This window comes from Schistocerca nitens, chromosome 3 (assembly GCF_023898315.1).
Source record: "Schistocerca nitens isolate TAMUIC-IGC-003100 chromosome 3, iqSchNite1.1, whole genome shotgun sequence".
In the NCBI taxonomy this organism is placed as follows: domain Eukaryota; kingdom Metazoa; phylum Arthropoda; class Insecta; order Orthoptera; family Acrididae; genus Schistocerca; species Schistocerca nitens.
Genome location: NC_064616.1, coordinates 573,070,544 through 573,089,493, shown reverse-complemented (window position 1 = coordinate 573,089,493; position 18,950 = coordinate 573,070,544). Strand labels below are relative to the sequence as shown.

The 18,950-nt window shown below is 41.0% G+C and overlaps 1 protein-coding gene across 1 annotated transcript in view; it reads left to right on the top strand.

Annotated features, from left to right (window-relative positions):
• LOC126249346 (lisH domain-containing protein ARMC9-like) overlaps positions 1–18,950 on the top strand; it is a 231,761-nt gene that overhangs the window by 74,596 nt on the left and 138,215 nt on the right. The window contains exons 7-8 of the mRNA XM_049951000.1: positions 5,852–5,976; positions 6,487–6,669. Coding sequence (XP_049806957.1) covers positions 5,852–5,976; positions 6,487–6,669 — 308 coding nt within the window. The remainder of the gene's footprint in view (positions 1–5,851; positions 5,977–6,486; positions 6,670–18,950) is intronic.

Genomic DNA, 18,950 nt, shown 5'->3' with positions numbered 1-18,950 from the left:
GACCAACCAATAGAGCTCTCTGCCCCCCTCCCCCACCATCTGAGCCACCCCCACCCCCCACACACAAAATAAATAAAACAAAACAAAACACCCCCCCCCCCCACACACACACACACAAAATCGCCAGGAACACCTTCAACTTTTCCACTGTCAGCCATCTTGTTTTTACACTTCAATTGTTCCCTGCCCGCCATGTTTGTTTTGTTTGTTTTTACAGCTGGTAAAGTAGTGAAACAGTAAAAGTGACAGTGACAGTGGCAACTCTATGTATAGAGTTTGATAGTGATGAATATGATTAAAAGAAACATGTAAGTTCAACATTATGTAAATAGACACACAAATAGAATTAAATAATTTCAGGCATAGAAATAACAAGTTTTCAAATCGTAATTTTGGCTTAAACAGTTTATCTACTTTAAGGTATAAGTGGTTGCAGATGACAAACTGTGCAACAAAACAGTCACTGTAGAAACACAACACAACAGAAAAACCACACCATGTGGTAAAAAGCTATGAATTTGTAATTTATGTGTTTTTTTCCCAAATATCTGTAATTACAATTTAAAAACTAATAGCTACATGTATACAAACAGCAAAGAACACTCTTTATCTTTAACAGATGAAAAATAAATTGGGTTAAAAAATAAAATTGTGTTTTGCTAAAGCCGGACCCTATCCAAAAACATACACATTGTTAAAGGAAACACAGAAGAAAAGAGCTTCAACCCCAAGATGATTAGTCCTACATGTCCTTTGCGATAGTACCTTTGTATACACTAATGGCTCTTGGACTGACCGTGGGGTTGGGTGTGCCTTCATCATTGGCACCCATGTCTTTTAATATTGGCTTCCAGCACACTGCTCAGTATTTACAGCTGAGCTCTTCGCCCTGTATCAGGCCATGGAGTACATCTGGTGACACAGCCTTTCCAATTGTGTCCTCTGCTCAGACTCACTCAGATCCCTTCATAGTCTATGTCCGCTGTACACCGCCCATCCCTTAGTGCAGCGGGTCCAGGGAAATTGTCACTTGCCAACTCTTGGTGGAGCCAGTGTGATGTTTCTTTGGATTCCTGGTCATGTCAGTCTGCGAGGAAACGAGGCTGCTGATGCTGCTGCCAAGGCTGCAGTCCTCATACCTCAGCCCCTGAGTTCCCAAATTTCCACCGATGATCTCTGTCTTGCCGTCTTGTCAGGAGATGCAGTCCCTTTGGCATCACCAATTGTCCTCCCTGCACGGGAATAAGCTCCTTCTTATGAAGCCTCTGCCATCAGCTTGGACGACCTCTCAGCCTTGCTGATGGGAGGGGGTCATTTTAACTAGGCTGCATATTGGGCACTGCTTTTTTAGGCATCATCATTTGATGAGTGACGCTACCCCATGGCTTTGTACACATTGTGCCCAAGTTTTAACTGTCCATCACTTCCTGATGGAATGCCCATTTCTTAACCTGTTATGTTCCTGCTTGGGTTTGCCCCCTGAGTTATCGGCTGTTTTAGGAAATGACGAGCAGGTTGTTGACCGCGTTTTACTGTTTATCCATCAAAACAATATGGTGAAAGCCATGTAATTTTTAGCTTTGGACCTCCATTTCTGTATGGTGTCTTTTTTAGCCCTTTTTCCATGTACCTGTTTTTAGCTGTCTTCTATTACATCAGTTGGGCCCAACATGCTGCTCAGTCTTCGTGTTCTATAGTTTGGAATTAGGCGCATATGACCCCAGCTGTGTTTTGGTCCCAAAAGCAAAAGAAAACCAAACAAAACATCTGCTATAAGTTACTACTCACTCTTTTAATATTGTGCGGACAAAAAATGACGTCATTACCAGGCGTGGAGAAAACAAGGGAGCATATTGGAGACATAAATAACCCACTTCTGGATATGGAACGATATTTTGAATTTCTTGGACCATGTGTTGTGTATAATACTCAAAGGTTTTATACACATCTAGGTGAAAAATATTTTTCACTGTGGTTCTTGGAACTACAAACAAAGAAAGGATTGTTGTTACTTACTTATGAATTAATTTCCGAATTGCCTGGTGTAGTACTGGAATTCCTTGGTGAGCATAAATCCACAGCTTAGCTACTAATGGTTTTTAATTTGGGGACTCCAGTCGGAGATATGGAAGAGATTAACAATCAAGACTGAGCCCCTGTAACAAAAAAGAATAACATGGAAATACTATGAACTGTTGCTGACGGTGTAAGATGGCATGGTGCTACACTTGACTCTGTGATGTCATTTATTTGCATTGGTGCACTCAACTGCTGACTGCACAGCTGGCTCCAACAAACATCTGCTGTATGTCCCTAGTAAAAACACTGTTGACAGACAATATAGACAACTACAACTAGCATGCAAAGAAAAATAATCAGAACAACTGAGCAGTCTGTGAAAACTGTGCCAAGACTGGATAGAATCAATGTTATTGCGTTGGGTCTGATTTCTGTCCAGTTGGGTGAGAGCTGCTCCACTGCTGCCTTGACAGCATAACATTTTTGCAGTTTCACCATCACACGGTCTAGGTCGTACTGCATTCGCTGACTGAGGTGGCGGTTTTGATGTCTCATAGTCTGCAGAAATGGAAGCCTGAGCTGCTGGAATCGTGAAAACCCAGCAATATGCGAACTTAAGCTATAAAAGGGTCTGACTGTCTTCATGCTTCAGCGTGTACTTTAGTGTCCTGTACTATTCCAACAAAAATTCCACATATTAATGTCTCTGCTTGTGATTGTCCACAAGAATATGTAAACTTGCATTTCCTGGTCAGGCCTTGCAGGTCAGCAATCCGTGATGTGTAACTGTCTAATGATGCAGGAACTCTAAACAAGTGGCCACCACTTGAATTTTCATAGAAAAATGTTCACTTAAAAGAAAATGATTAGTGGTGATCAGCAACAGTGATGGATCAGATAAAGGGGTGAGTTTTTGTGAAAGGTAATAGTGAGGGTTAGGACACTTAATGTCACTTGCCCGTAACCGAAATTCTAAAATTTTTTATACACTACAAAGTCCTCTTGAGCTTAATTGAATTTCTGGAAAGCTGGGATTGCTGGAAGCAATTGTAGACGTGCCAGATTGTCAGTTTCTATATGGGCTAATGCTGCTGCTCAAGCTCTCCTTTATAAAACCTGAGAAACGTTTTGTCCATCATGGTTGGAACACTGGGAAAAATGGCCTGACAAGTCCTATTCCAGAATAGGGTGCTTTCTGTTCCTCATTGTCACTCTTGTAAGTCTGCTTATTCAACAACACAAATCATGTACAAATAAATTACAGAAACTAATAGTTTCTGACTCTTTTGGAAATACACAAATGTTAACTGCTGCAAATGGATACGTCTTGATCAGTACAGTACTGCAGGAGAACACTACCTGTAGGCTCTACTGGGAAGCATTGAAATATGAATCATGCTCTCAGTGCACCCATATGCTGTCAGTTCGTTCACTGAAAGCATTAAAGATGGCTGGACAGTGAGCAAAGACAATACTGCATTATGCAGACAGACAAGTCTTGCTTTGTACTTAAATGTTGACAGTAGGTAACAGTCAAGTTCAAATCACAACCCAGGAGAAAATAAAGTAGCACAGGATCATTGTCAATAGGTCCAATGGAGAACCCTGCTTTAAGCATCAGCTGGTTGAAAAATGTGCGACTGTGGTGGTCCATGGTAGCCGTTAAATCTGCCGTGGGTGTTTTTTCACATGATCTGACGCTGCACCTAGTGACCCATGCAGACATGTGCATAATTGTATCAATTCATCCTTTGATATGTTTGATGGAGTTATAAGTGTCTATGCATGGGGATACGAAGGTGTTTTCTGGGAGCATAGCCAGTAAGCTGATGAAAAGTATTTTGTTTATAATGGTTATTCTTGTAGGCCTGTAGATAAGTCAAATTCATGTTTGCATTACTTAAGTGCCTAAAGATGAGCATTTATAGTTAAAACTGGTAACAAAATTAAGTGTCCATCCTCACAGATGTTGGTGGTTTTGACCCGATTTTCGTAAAATATTAATAACTTGTGGAACAACACTTATGAAAAGATTTAAAATCGGAAGATGTGAAATACAAATGTCTGTCAACTGAAATAAATAAATGTAAAGAGAAGATCATGCATAACATTTAAATAGCAATATCTTATAAGGGTGTTATGTTCAAGAAAATCATTATGAGTATTCACAACCTGAAACTGCTCGATTTTTTCTGGTTGCAAATGTAGAAGACACTAGTGCTGAACGAGTGTATAATAATACAAAGAACTGTAGGGAAAAGCAGTTGTAACTGCAGGTCTTTGCCATTATGATTATACTAATAAATATGTACAGTGAGTTATGTCTAATTATCACGCAGTACTACTTCTCCTTGTTATCAACTTTCTCCAATCTTTCCCAATTCTTCTCAGTACCTCCTCATTCCTAACTATCAGTCCAGCTGATCTTCTCCATTCTGTGCCCTATTCACATTTCACAAGCTTCAGACAGACTGAGGTGGCGCAGTGGTTAGCACACTGGACCTGCATTCGGGAGCGTGATGGTTCAAACCTGTGTCCAACCATCCTGATTTAGGTTTCCATGATTTCCTTAAATCACTTAAGACAAGTGCCGGGATGGTTACTTTTGCAAGGACATGGCCGACTTCCTTCCACGTGCTTCCCAAATCTGATGGGACCGATGACCTCGTTGTTTGGTCCCCTCCCCAAATCAACCAACCAACCAACCAACCACAAGCTTCAATTCTTCTCTCATCCTGCTGTCACAATGTCCATGTTTCTGTTCCTCACAAGGCCACACTCCATATCAGGCATTTCATTAGTAACTTCCTTAATTCTGCGTTCACACCACTAGCCAAGAGATTTTTCTGCTTTTGAAATTCCTCTCACACCAGATCCATTCTGGCTTTGATGTCCCATTCACAATACAGGTTTTCCCTAGTGCAGCTTCCCTAATACTTGAATGTACCACCTGTTATATGCTTTCTGGCCCTAACTTATACTTCACTCTTCTTTTCTTTAAACCTATAACCAAGCCTTTCGTTTTATTTTTGTTTATTTTCATGCTGTACTACACAGTCTTCTTTTAGGACATTTAGCATTTCAATCAGTCTTGCTTCATTTTCTGCAAAAATCACATCACTGCGAATCTTATGTATTCTGTTTTTGTTCACCTAGCCTGATGGCTCTTTCCCCATGCAAACAACTTTTCACTATTTCCTCCAAATAAATGTTAAATGGGATCAGTGAGAGAGAAGAAAGAATAGTGAAGGGGAGAAGAATATACCAGATGATGTGTGATGTCAGTAAACTGCAAGGAGGTTACCACAGAATGAAGAGGAAAGCAGAGGACAGAGAAGCATGGAGGGCTATGACATCTAAACTTGCCACAAGGCAGATAACCAAATATGATGACTGTTTGTTTGTAATCTGTGACTTAATATCTATACATTTCAGTGCATCTGTCATCACACAGTCGTTGATAAAATATTAAGACACTTTGTTTACATTCAGGGAAACCTTGGTTTTTGTAATTGTAGCTTGATATATTCATTCTCCCATCCTTGACCAAATAAGCTAGTAGTTCATTCATTATCTCATCCCCATTGGCAGTTGACTTCAACAAAAGAAAAGAAAAATATAGTATTTGCATAATGCTATCTGTCAGCAGATAATAAATTAGTAACCCTTAGTGATTTTGTGTGTGTATGTGTTTTTGTTGTCGTACTATCATGGTGCATAAATACAGGTATATGGCATGTGCAGATATCCGTCCATTTAATTTCTGAGATATGTTCTATTTTATTGTTTTTATTTTATGACTTCATAGGTTAACTTTTGTTGTTGTGTTCAGGTGTGGCAGCTGAACTAACAGATGCTTTGGAAAAATCTGTGACTGGACAAGAGGTTGACTTAGAAATGACATTAACAAACTGCACAAAAATATATCCAGAACTTTTCAAGAATGATTTGAAAATTGTGAGTTAAATATTATTTGTGTCCCCAACTACTATACTGTAGTGTGTTTTAATACTTAAATGCTTGTTCAACAATGTAGCAAAAAATTGGTGGTTACTTACTATAAAGAAGACACATTAAGTTGCAGACAGGCTTAATAAAAGACACTAAGTTAAAGCTATCGATCACAGCCTTCGTCAGCTACAGAGAAACACACATAATTTATACACACAAGCAAGTACACCCCCCATGTACATGACTGCCAACTCTGGCAGTGTGGGCCAGAATGCTGAGCTGCTAGAGTTGGCGGTCAAGTGTGTATGAGCTGTGCTTGCTTGTTTGTATGAATGGTGTGTGTTTCTCTTTTGTTGATGAAGGCTATGGCTGAAAGCTTTATGTAAGTGTCTTTCAATTATACCTGTCTGCAATTTAACATGTCTTCTTAATGGTAAGTAGCAATCTATTTTTTCATACTTTGTTGGTTATTCCTACCGGCAGTTTCCATTGTTTAAATGATTGTTTCAATTTCAGAGAAATCATCCATATTTGGAACCTGCACTTGGAGAAATACATAGACCTTCAGTTTCCCAAGGAAAAGAAATTTCTTTGTCAAATATTATGACACATTTTGAACTTGACTTCAAAAAAATAAAACACCATTTGACATCGGGAAGTGTTAAAACCAAACTGCTGCTTTTACAAGCCCTTCGTTGGGTAAGAAAAGTTATATTTCCATTTTTGTGGATAATGGTTCTGATATAGCTTAACTTGTTTACATAAAAGTAGTTTTTTTCAGAAAACTCAGATAGCAAATATTACATATTAATTGTGATTTGTATTGCTGTTAAATCTGTGCATTTTTATGGAATTGATTTAAACCATGTCATTTTGTGGAATGTCTTAAATTTGTTTAACTGTGTGCAGGACTAACATGAACAGAGAGACAGAAGAGCTAATTTTTTATGCTGTCCATATAATAAGAAAACTCCTGTTGCAATCATGTAGGATTCGTAGGCGATACATGTCAGTTCATTGACAGCACAGAAACCTTGTACAGAGAAGGTAATGGAATGTGAAATTTATATTCCATTGAAATGAGCCACAGAAAGCATCAGTCAGATTGTAGTCATTATGTGTGCACAACCTATTCAACAAACATCAAAAATTTTCCCAATACCACACCTCTCCAGGTGCCATCCATCACTAACACTAAACTTTCAGCATCCATTAGATGAATTGTGTGACTGACAGCATTGAGATACACATTTTGCAATAACAACTACACTACCAGCCATTAAAATTGCTACACCAAGAAGAAATGCAGATGATAAACAGGTATTCATTGGACAAATCTATTATACTAGAACTGACATGTGATTACATTTTCACGCAATTTGGGTGCATAGATCCAGAGAAATCAATACCTACAACAACCACGTCTGGCCGTAATAACGGCCTTGATATGCCTGGGCATTGAGTCAAACAGAGCTTGGATGACGTGTACAAGTACATCTGCCCATGCAGCTTCAACACGGTACCATAGTTCGTCAAGAGTAGTGACTGGCGTATTGTGATGAGCCAGTTGCTCGGACACCATTGACCAGACGTTGTCAGTTGGTGAGAGATCTGGAGAATGTGCTGGCCAGGGCAGCAGTCAAACATTTTCTGTATCCAGAAAGGCCTGTACAGGACCTGCAACATGTGGTCGTACACTATCCTGCTGAAATGTAGGGTATCGCAGGGATCAAATGAAGGGTACAGCCACGGGTCGTAACACATCTGAAATGTATCATCCACTGTTCAAAGTGCCGTCAGTACGAACAAGAGGTGACCGAGACGTGTAACCAATGGCACCCCATACCATCATGCCGGGTGATACGCCAGTGTGGCGATGACGAATACATGCTTCCAATGTGATGCAGCATCAAGGGTAACCACAGCCTTGGTCTCTGAGCTGATAGTCGATGCTGCTGCAAACATTGTCAAACTGATCATGCAGAGGGTTGTTGTCTTGCAAACGCCCCCATCTGTTGACTCAGGGATCGAGACATAGCTGCACGATCCGTTACAGCCATGCAGATAAGATGCCTGTCATCTCTACTGCTAGTGACACGAGGCCATTGGGATCCAGCACGGCGTTCCATATTACCCTCCTGAACGCACCGATTCCATATTCTGCTAACAGTCATTGGATCTCGGCCAACGCGAGCAGCAGTGTCATGATACGATAAACCGCAATCGCGATAGGCTACATTCTGACCTTTATCAAAGTCGGAAACGTGATGGTACGCATTTCTCCTTAGACAAGGCATCTCAACAATGTTTCACCAGGCAATGCCGAACTGCTGTTTCTGTATGAGAAATCAGTTGGAAACTTTCCTCATGTCAGCATGTTGTAGGTGTCGCCGCCAGTGCCAACCTTGTGTGAATGCTCTGAAAAGCTAATCATTTGCATATCACAGCATCTTCTTCCTGTCGGTTAAATTTCGCGTCTGTAGCACGTCATCTTCGTGGTGTAGCAATTTTAATGGCCAGTGGTGTATATTAACTTGTTAAACTATGTACAGTTTCTGAGAATGAATATCCACACAACTTGATAACAGAATTGTTGATCCTTGTCAGTGCCTAACAGGTGCACACTAAGACAAAGTACAAAGACATTGTTGTAGCATGGAGCAGGGAGGATAGGTACTGACACAGTCTCACAAGGCTGAGAGCTCAACAGTCCACTGATGAGCAGCAAGGCACCGTGATGGCACGCTCCCATGAAGCGATGAGCTCGTGGGCAGTCACATGCAGATCATACAAAGTGATGTCCTCAGGAGCGGCTAACAGAAGTGTAGCACTGTAAATGTCTCACGGTATGTGGATATATGACCCTACGGACCCAAGTAGGTGCCTGCAACTGCAACGTTGTTTACCATGACTTGCATACCCCATAGTGGCATGGCTCACAGCACCAGACATTGTGCTGTCTCCAGGAGACTTGACAGTAAACAGCTTAGTGACTCTATTACCAAACATCCTCTTGGGTGATGCATGGGCCGTACCTGGCCTGCAAAGCATATCAGTAAGTATGGTGGCCAAATATGTAGGGGCATTGCCCTGCATACACCTCACCTCTCACAACTTAAAAAGGGGTGGTGCAACCATCTCGGAGAAGTGCAGGCACCCAAGAGAGGAGACACATTAAAGGGATCAGAGTGAATGTTGGTTAAATATTTTGAACTAGAAGAGACACTTTCAAACTTTTGAAGTTAACAGAAGCTTTTATAAAACAGGTGCAAGAAGTTGAGGAGGCAGGGAGATGCACACGCCAAACTTTTGAGGACCTCTGCATTATAGCACGATGTTGACCCACAACGGAAACACTAAAATAAAATAGTCCTTGACAATTTTAACTACATGTATAACAGAGGACAATTGCCAACTAATAAAGATGGTATTTCAGTTCCCTCCTCAACAATGTCTAAGGAACTCTTTTATTAAACTTCCTGGCAGATTAAAACTGTGTGCCGGACCGAGACTCGAACTCGGGACGTTTGCCTTTCGCGGGCAAGTGCTCTATGGCAGAAGTAAAGCTGTGAGGACGGGGCGTGAGTCGTGCTTGGGTAGCTCAGTCAAGTAGAGCACTTGCCCGCGAAAGGCAAAGGTCCCGAGTTCGAGTCTCGGTCCGGCACACAGTTTTAATCTGCCAGGAAGTTTCATATCAGCGCACACTCCGCTGTAGAGTGAAAATTTCATTCTAGAACCTCTTTTATTGTTGTCGTAAATATTTATGTGAGAAAAGATGGTCTACTGCCATCATGGCTGGACCTTGGAAGCCAAGCAACTCCTTTGCCACCGTCACTGTGGGTTCAGGATATCATTCCACCACAGTCCCTATGGGACGTAGCTATACAGAAGACTTTTCTGTACTAGCTCACCATATAAGTGAATTCTTCCATCTTGAGAAAGTTTCTGGTGCTGCTGGGAGGTTTATCGTCCTTGTGGAGCTCCACACAAGGGCTCCCTCAACATCATCCAGTTCTTTTTTAATTACACTTCTTTACTCAACAGCAATTTAGATATAGAGTCATAATGTCCTTTCAGGTAGTGTTTCAAGTGTAATTAATTTTTTAGTAGCTGTAAGTAGTGTAACAGCTATATTCAGGAGCCTTGTTCACGTCTCCTTATTTGTGCCTTCTTTTTCAATTTTCTGCTTTCCTTCCAGTCACTATGCATAATTTACAACCAGTGGTTAAGATTCTGTAGTAATGAGCAGAAGAAACTATTTCAATTTTGTGCCGAGAAAGCCGTGTGTGTTCTTTTAAGCCATGAGTGTGATTTTCTGTTTCTGTAAATTTTCTCAATAGTGTTTCATGAAAAGAAAGTCTTCTTCCCTCCAGAGACTCTCATTTGAGTTCATGAAGAATGTCTGTAATACTTGTGTGTTGATTGAACCTACCAGTAACAAATCTGTCAGCACACCTCTGAATTGCTTCAATGTCTTCTTTTAATCTCACATGCTGAGGATCCCAGACACTTGAGCAGTACTCAAGAATGGGTTGCACTAGTGTTCTATATGTGGTTTCCTTTATAGATCAGCCATACTTTCCCAGAATTGGCCCAACAAACCATTCACCTTTTTTGCTACCGATCTTATGTGCTCATTCCATTTCTTATCTCTTTGCAACATTATACCTAGACATTTAACAGATCTGACTGTGTCAGGTGTGTCAAACAGCACACCATTATACTGTGTTTGAACATTACTGGATTTTTTTTTCTACTCGTTTGCATTAACTTATGTTTTTCCACATTAAGAGTAAGCTGCCATTCATAACAACAAATAGAAATTCTATGTAAGTGACACTGTATTATCCCACAGCCATTCAATGACAATGCCTTCCTGTACACTACAGCATCATCAGCAAACAGTCACAGGTTGCTTCTCGCCCTATCCACTGTATCGTTTATCTATACATGGGACAAGAGTGGTCATACACACTTCCTTGGGGCACTCCTGATGATAGCCTTGTCTCTGATGAACACTTGTCATCCTGGACAACATATTTGGTTCTGTAGCTCAAGAAGACTTCAAGCCATTCACATATCTGAGAAACGATATCATATGCTTGTACCTTCCTTAACAATCTGCAGTGGGACACTGTGTCAAACACTTTCTGGAAAACTAGGGATATGAAATCTGCCCAATGCCTTTCATCCATGCTTTACAGGGTGTTGTGCAAGAAAAGGGCAAGCTGAGTTACACTTGAACAGTGCTTTCTAAATCCATGCTTGTTTGTGGACAGAAGCTCTTCTGTCATAAGGAAATTTTGGTCCATAATTTTGTGGGTCCATTATTTTATCTTCCTGTGCACAAGAGTCACTGTTCTTTTGTAATAAATGCAAGCTAGGTAAGGGCCAATGCCAAAGAGTACACCCCTTAAAATCGAATTTGGGATTCCATCTGGATCTGGTGACTTTCGTTTTCAACTCTTTCATTAGTTTCTCAGGGCCAGAGATGCCTGTTTCCATGTCCTCAATACAAGAAATCATTTGACAGCCAAATGATGGTATGTTTGTATGATCCTCCTGCATCTATGATTTTTTAAACACAAAATTTGAAACTTCAGCTTTCTGTTCATTGCTGGTTGATGAGTGACTGAATAGAACCCTTCAACCAGTTTAGTGATTTTATGTAGGACCACAACTTTCATAGGTTTTCACAAAGATGTGTTGCTAACAATTACGGTCTAAGTTGTATGCTTCACACATCAATCTTTTTAGAGATGCATGAATTTCTACTAACTTTTGCCTATAGACTTTTCCACACTTTTTATGAAACGAGAGTGCAATAATCTCCATTTCCTCAGTATTTTCCAAATTTTGTTATTAAACTGCAATGGATCTTTTCCATTCTCACTCTGATCATTTGGCACATACTTTGACAGAGTTCAATATACAGTCAGTTTAAACTTTGCCCATAATTTATCTACATCCATCACATTGGAAACACACGATGCCCGTTCATTGTGTAAGTAAGATGCTAACAACTGGTTAGCTGCTATTTCCAGCATAAAGACTCTCCTAGCCTTCTTGATGGATTTATTAACTTTAGTAACCACCATCACTATGATGGCATAGTGATCACTAACCCATCTCTTTATTGTGACAGTGTCAATAATATCAGCCCTGTTTGTAGCTACAAGGTCTAAAATATTTTCACTGTGTGTGAATTGCCAAACTAGCTGCTCAAGACGGTTTTCAGAAAATGTGCTCAGATGTACGCCACAAGACAGACTGTCCACACCGTGTGCCATGAACACACAGATGTCCAGTCTATACTCAACAGGTCAAAGTAAGTTTCTTGGCCTAATAAGCTTACCTGGTTACTATATCTGAGGAATCTGAAGACAGTGTCACTCAGAGTGTTCTGTATTTTACAGTGTGGCAGTTAGAAGACACATGGAGCTGTTAGCTCTGTCTGTACCAGTTTTATAGAGCCTTTGTATGATCCTGAATTTTATTATCGCAAGTGGTATATGCATATGCGCAGTCAGTCTGCCTGAAGAGCTGTGATGCAGTTTACTATGATGGAATGAGGGTGGCATAGTGGGCATTTAGGGTCGACTACATCCAGAGCCTCTGTACTGAGGCTGGAAAGCTGCTAGTTTGAAGATGCAGCAACTCTTCATGGTAGAAGAAGCTTACAAAATTCATTCTGTACTGTAAATCCCTGTACACCACAACAATTGAAACTTCCTGGCAGATTAAAACTGTGTGCCCGACTGAGACTCGAACTCGGGACCTTTTCCTTTCGCGGGCAAGTGCTCTACCAACTGAGCTACCGAAGCACGACTCACGCCCAGTCCTCACAGCCTTACTTCTGCCAGTACCTCGTCTCCTACCTTCCAAACTTTACAGAAGCTCTCCTGCGAAGAGAGAGCTTCTGTAAAGTTTGGAAGGTAGGAGACGAGGTACTGGCAGAAGTAAGGCTGTGAGGACCGGGCGTGAGTCGTGCTTCGGTAGCTCAGTTGGTAGAGCACTTGCCCGCGAAAGGCAAAGGTCCCGAGTTCGAGTCTCGGTCGGGCACACAGTTTTAATCTGCCAGGAAGTTTCATATCAGCGCACACTCCGCTGCAGAGTGAAAATCTCATACCACAACAATTGCCTACCCATTTATTGAACAACATTTTAAAAACATTTTTATTTTTAGAAAATAAGGTTATTTGGCATTCATGCAAAGATACATAACTTATGATATTAATAATGGTTAATGGTTTAATGGAGCTTGGAAATTTGCCATCTGGAATGTTAGGGGAATTGCTCTTAAGAAAGTGGAATTAGCTAAACATCTGAAAGAAAAAGAAACAGGTTTTGGAGAAATTACAGAAACAATGAAGAAAACAACTGGAATTAAATGTGTAGACAACTACATTATGATCTACAGTGGAGTAAAGGAGGAACAAAAAGCAAGTAACCGTGTCCCATCTATATTCATAGAAAATGGGGAGATAAAATACTGAACTTTGAATGTGTAAATGAACCCGTTGTACTAGTATGAATTAAAAGTCCAACAGGAATCCTATGAATAATAGCAACTTATGCCCCAGAAGAAGGACAAGTTGACGAGTCCAAGGCCTTTTACAGACAGTTGAAACAGTTGCAAGCAATCTTAAACAGATATAGTAAAAGACAGATCTCAATGCTAGAATTGGAAATATACCAATTCCAAAAATAATAGGCATATGTGGAGAAAATGTATTCAATAAAAACAGAAAAATTCTCAGAGATTTTGCTACCTTAAATCATTTTAAAATTGCCAATACTTTCTGTAGGAAGAAAGACATACACAAATTTACCTGGTCAGCAGGAGGATATAGATCTATCATAGATTATATAATAATAAATGAAAGATTTACTGGATGAGTTAGAGATACCAGAGTTTATCAAGGAGAGTATACTGGATCAGATAGCTTTCTACTGGTGTCAATAACTGACATCTATGCAAAATGGAGAAATCTGAAGAAACCAGTTAAGGGCCAAAAGGAAGAACAAGTTCTTAAAGTTTACCTTTTAGAAGATTGCTGAGACAGCAAATTTAAAAACAGTAGAAGACTTAGAAGAAGAATGGAAAAACTTAAAAACAGCTATATTGAACCTAACTTACGTATGAGGCTCTGGGGAAGAAAAGGAAAGACAGGAAACATAGAGGAGTAAGGATATGGACATCAGAGATGGAAACAGGTTTTAAAGGAAAACAAGAACCATACAATTCCTATATAAATAATCCTGCTAATGAAAAGTATAATGAGTATAATACAAAATACATAACTCATAAAGCACATGAAGAACCATGGGAATGCTTCATTAGCAATATGGAACATGATTTACATGGCAGATAAACTATCACTTATAAAGTGATAAAATCACTCAACAGACAAGGAAATGATGGTGTATGTGTTAATAATATAGGAGGGAATGAATGGATAACTCATTATAAAAAAAGTGTTATTATGAGAGTTAAATTCAGATGTTACCTGAAATGAGTGACACTGATATGTGAGAACTGCTGGAAGCTCTAAAAGCTACAAAAAATAGGAAAATCACAGACTTAGATGGTAAAATGTGTAACTGTGGAAATATGGAGGGTTATTCTTACATCTAAGACTTCTTCACATATTTAATCAATATTGGAGGAATAAGAAGCTACCAAAAGACTGGCCGAGGGCCAAAGTAATATCTGTCTTTAAAAAGGGCAATAAAAATAAATGTATTAACTATCAAGTAATAAGCCTCCTGGATTCACCCAATAAATTATAGTCCAAAATCTTGAATGCAAGACTTAAAAATATCATGGAAAAGCTAATAACTGGAGAACAGGAAAGGGAGGTAATGACGGTGACACGTAAAGTGCCCTCCGCCACATGCTGTTGGGTGGCTTGCGGAGTATAAATGTAGATGTAGATGAACAATCAGGTTTTAGAAAAGGAGGATCAACTTCTGACAACGTTTTTACACTGCAAGTTATAGAAAAGAGACAATAGTTCAATAGGGAAACCCATCTTGCTTTTGTAGATTTTGAGAAAGCATTTGATAATGTGAATAGAGAAATGCTATTGACTATCACGGCTGAATGAGTTTGTCCATTTCACCTCACAAGTGCTATTAAGAGTCTATACACAAACACTGAAATTGTTCTAGATATGAGAAATGTATCAACAAAGCCAATCTACATCTACATCTACATGACTACTCTGCAATTCACATTTAAGTTCTTGGCAGAGGGTTCGTCGAACCACAATCATACTATCTCTCTACCATTCCACTCCCGAACAGCGCACGGGAAAAACGAACACCTAAACCTTTCTGTTCGAGCTCTGATTTCTCTTATTTTATTTTGATGATCATTCCTACCTACGTAGGTTGGGCTCAACAAAATATTTTCGCATTCGGAAGAGAAAGTTGGCGACTGAAATTTCGTAAATAGATCTCACCGTGACGAAAAACGTCTTTGCTGTAATGACTTCCATCCCAATTCGTGTATCATATCTGCCACCCTCTCTCCCCTACTACGTGATAATACAAAATGAGCTGCCCTTTTTTTGCACCCTTTCGATGTCCTCTGTCAATCCCACCTGGTAAGGATCCCACACCGCGCAGCAATTTTCTAACAGAGGACGAACGAGTGTAGTGTAAGCTGTCTCTTTAGTGGACTTGTTGCATCTTCTAAGTGTCCTGCCAATGAAACGCAACCTTTGGCTCGCCTTCCCCACAATATTAACTATGTGGTCTTTCCAACTGAAGTTGTTCGTAATTTTAACACCCAGATACTTAGTTGAATTGACAGCCTTGAGAATTGTACTATTTATCGAGTAATCGAATTCCAACGGATTTCTTTTGGAACTCATGTGGATCACCTCACACTTTTCGTTATTTAGCGTCAACTGCCACCTACCACACCATACAGCAATCTTTTCTAAATTGCTTTGCAACTGATACTGGTCTTCGGATGACCTTACTAGACGGTAAATTACAGCATCATCTGCGAACAACCTAAGAGAACTGCTCAGATTGTCACCCAGGTCATTTATATAGATCAGGAACAGCAGAGGTCCCAGGACGCTTCCCTGGGGAACACCTGATATCAGTTCAGTTTTACTCGATGATTTGCCATCTATTATTACGAACTGCGACCTTCCTGACAGGAAATCACGAATCCAGTTACACAACTGAGACGATACCCCATAGGCCCGCAGCTTGATTAGAAGTCGCTTGTGAGGAACGGTGTCAAAAGCTTTCCGGAAATCTAGAAATATGGAATCAACTTGAGATCCCCTGTCGATAGCGGCCATTACTTCGTGCGAATAAAGAGCTAGCTGCGTTGCACAAGAATGATGTTTTCTGAAACCATGCTGATTACGTATCAATAGATTGTTCCCTTCGAGGTGATTCATAATGTTTGAATACAGTACATGCTCCAAAACCCTACTGCAAACCAACGTCAATGATATAGGTCTGTAGTTAGATGGATTACTCCTACTACCCTTCTTAAACACTGGTGCGACCTGCGCAATTTTCCAATCTGTAGGTACAGATCTATTGGTGAGCGAGCGGTTGTATATGATTGCTAAGTAGGGAGCTATTGTATCAGCGTAATCTGAAAGGAACCTAATCGGTATACAATCTGGACCTGAAGACTTGCCCATATCAAGCGATTTGAGTTGCTTCGCAACACCTAAGTTTCTACTTCTAAGGAACTCATGCTAGCAGATGTTCGTGTTTCAAATTCTGGAATATTCCATTCATCTTCCCTGGTGAAGGAATTTCGGAAAACTGGGTTCAATAACTCTGCTTTACCGGCACAGTCATCGGTAACAGTACTATCGGCACTGCGCAGCGAAGGTATTGACTGTGTCTTGCTGCTTGTGTACTTTACATAGGACCATAATTTCTTCGGATTTTCTACCAAATTTCGAGACAATGTTTCGTTGTGGAACCTATTAAAGGCAACTCGCATTGAAGTCCGTGCCAAATTTCGCACGTCTGTAAATTTTAGCCAATGAACACAAACAAAGGGGTATGACAAGGATGCTGTATATAGAATGAAAATGACCTTCAGATGGGAGTCTATAAGTTGCAGCAGATAGCCTCAGATTACAACCTAACATTGTCGGAAGATAAAAAAAAGGCTGATGGCATTTCAGGGCAGACTACCAGTAAGCCCTAAAATAGTCTTGAATAGTAAAATCATTTTAAATATCTAGGATGCCACATCACTCATGAATATAACCATGCCATGGACCAAAAATTAAATAAATTGACTTCAATATGTGGAACTATCATTAACTATTTGCAGAGTAAAACCAGATAAGAAATCCAGTTGAAATTTTGTAAAACAATAGCAGTGGGAGGGCCCCTGGTCGGAGTGGGTGGCATCAGGGTGGATGACATGCCATGAAGTGTAATATGTCATCACTTGCTGGTGGTCAACCACCAGTAGTCTCTAAGTGCTCCATGTCTCAGTTTAATGCAATGAGGTACGATGCTAAATCGTTCCCCTCCATAGCCACACCATGGGAGGAATGCCAGGCTAAGGATGGCAGTGAACTTTATTCGCCCCGGTACCACCTATGCACGAGAGCTGATGGGGAATTCTTTGTGTCAATGAAGCCTCAGTTTTTTGTAGAGCATTTAGAGGACAAGTTTAGGGAGGTAGAGGGATTGTCCAAAATGCGATCTGGGTCAGTCTTGATAGAAACAGCATCCTCTGCCCAGTCACGGGCATTACTTGCCTGTGATAAGCTGGAGGATGTTTCTGTTTCCATCATGCCCCATAAGAGCTTAAATATGGTTCAGGGTATTATCTTCCACAGGGACCTTCTTTTGCAGTCTGATGATGAGCTGCGTGCCAACTTAGAGTGACGAGGTGTTCATTTCGTCCCGCGCCCATCGGGGTCTGAGGAATAATCAGGTTTCCACCAGTGCCTTCATCTTGGCCTTCGAGGGTGACACATTACCCGATAAGGTCAAGGTGATGGTCTACCACTGTGATGTCAAGCCATATATCCCTCCCCCAATGCAGCGCCTTAAGTGCTGGAAGTTCGGGCATATGTCTTCCCGCTGTACTTCCAGCATCACCTGTTGAGATTGTGGACATCCTTCACATCCCAATATTCCATGTGCCCTGCCTGCCATCTGTGTCAACTACATAGAGCACCATTCCCCGTGCTCGTCAAACTGCAGGATTCTACAGAAAGAAAGGAAAATCATGGAATACAAGACCCTGGACCAACTTACCTACACTGAGGTTAAGAGGAAATTTGAATGCCTACATCCTGTGCATATGACATCCTCTTACTCCGCCACTACGAAAACAGTTCTTGCCCCATCAGTTCTGCCACTTCCAGTCGGCTCTCAGAGCTGTAAGACTATGCCTGCACCCTTGATGGTGGTGGTGGGGGAGGGGGCACTTCTCTCCCTGTTGGTCCCACACCACCAACCTTGGGAGCAATGCCCCCCCCAACCATCGGGGACATCAGTCCCCACATCGCTTGTGTCACTCCCTTCCCAAGTTCATACAAGTGAGAATGCGGGCACCCGCCAGTGGCTGAAGTGTCCACAGGCAGTCCTAGAGACTGAATCAGTGAAGCCCTCCCAGCCAGAGAAACCCAAGGAGCAGCGAGAGAAATCTAAAAATAAGACCCCCAATAACAAGGAAATTGCAGTCTCACCCACACCACCACTACTTACAAGTTCTGTGTGTGAGGATGAGGTGGAAATTCTGACGTCCGCTGAGGACCTAGATCTCTCCAGACCCTCAGACACAATGGATATAGACTGCTCAGGTACTAAGTCGGTGACAGCAGGTGATCCTGAGGCATAAACTGCCTCCTTTCATGCTTTTATGCCTTCCCAGCCCCATGACAACGTCATCCTGCAGTGGAATTGTGGCAGTTTTTTCCACCATCTGGCTGAGCTATGGCAACTGTTAAGCTTTATACCTGCTT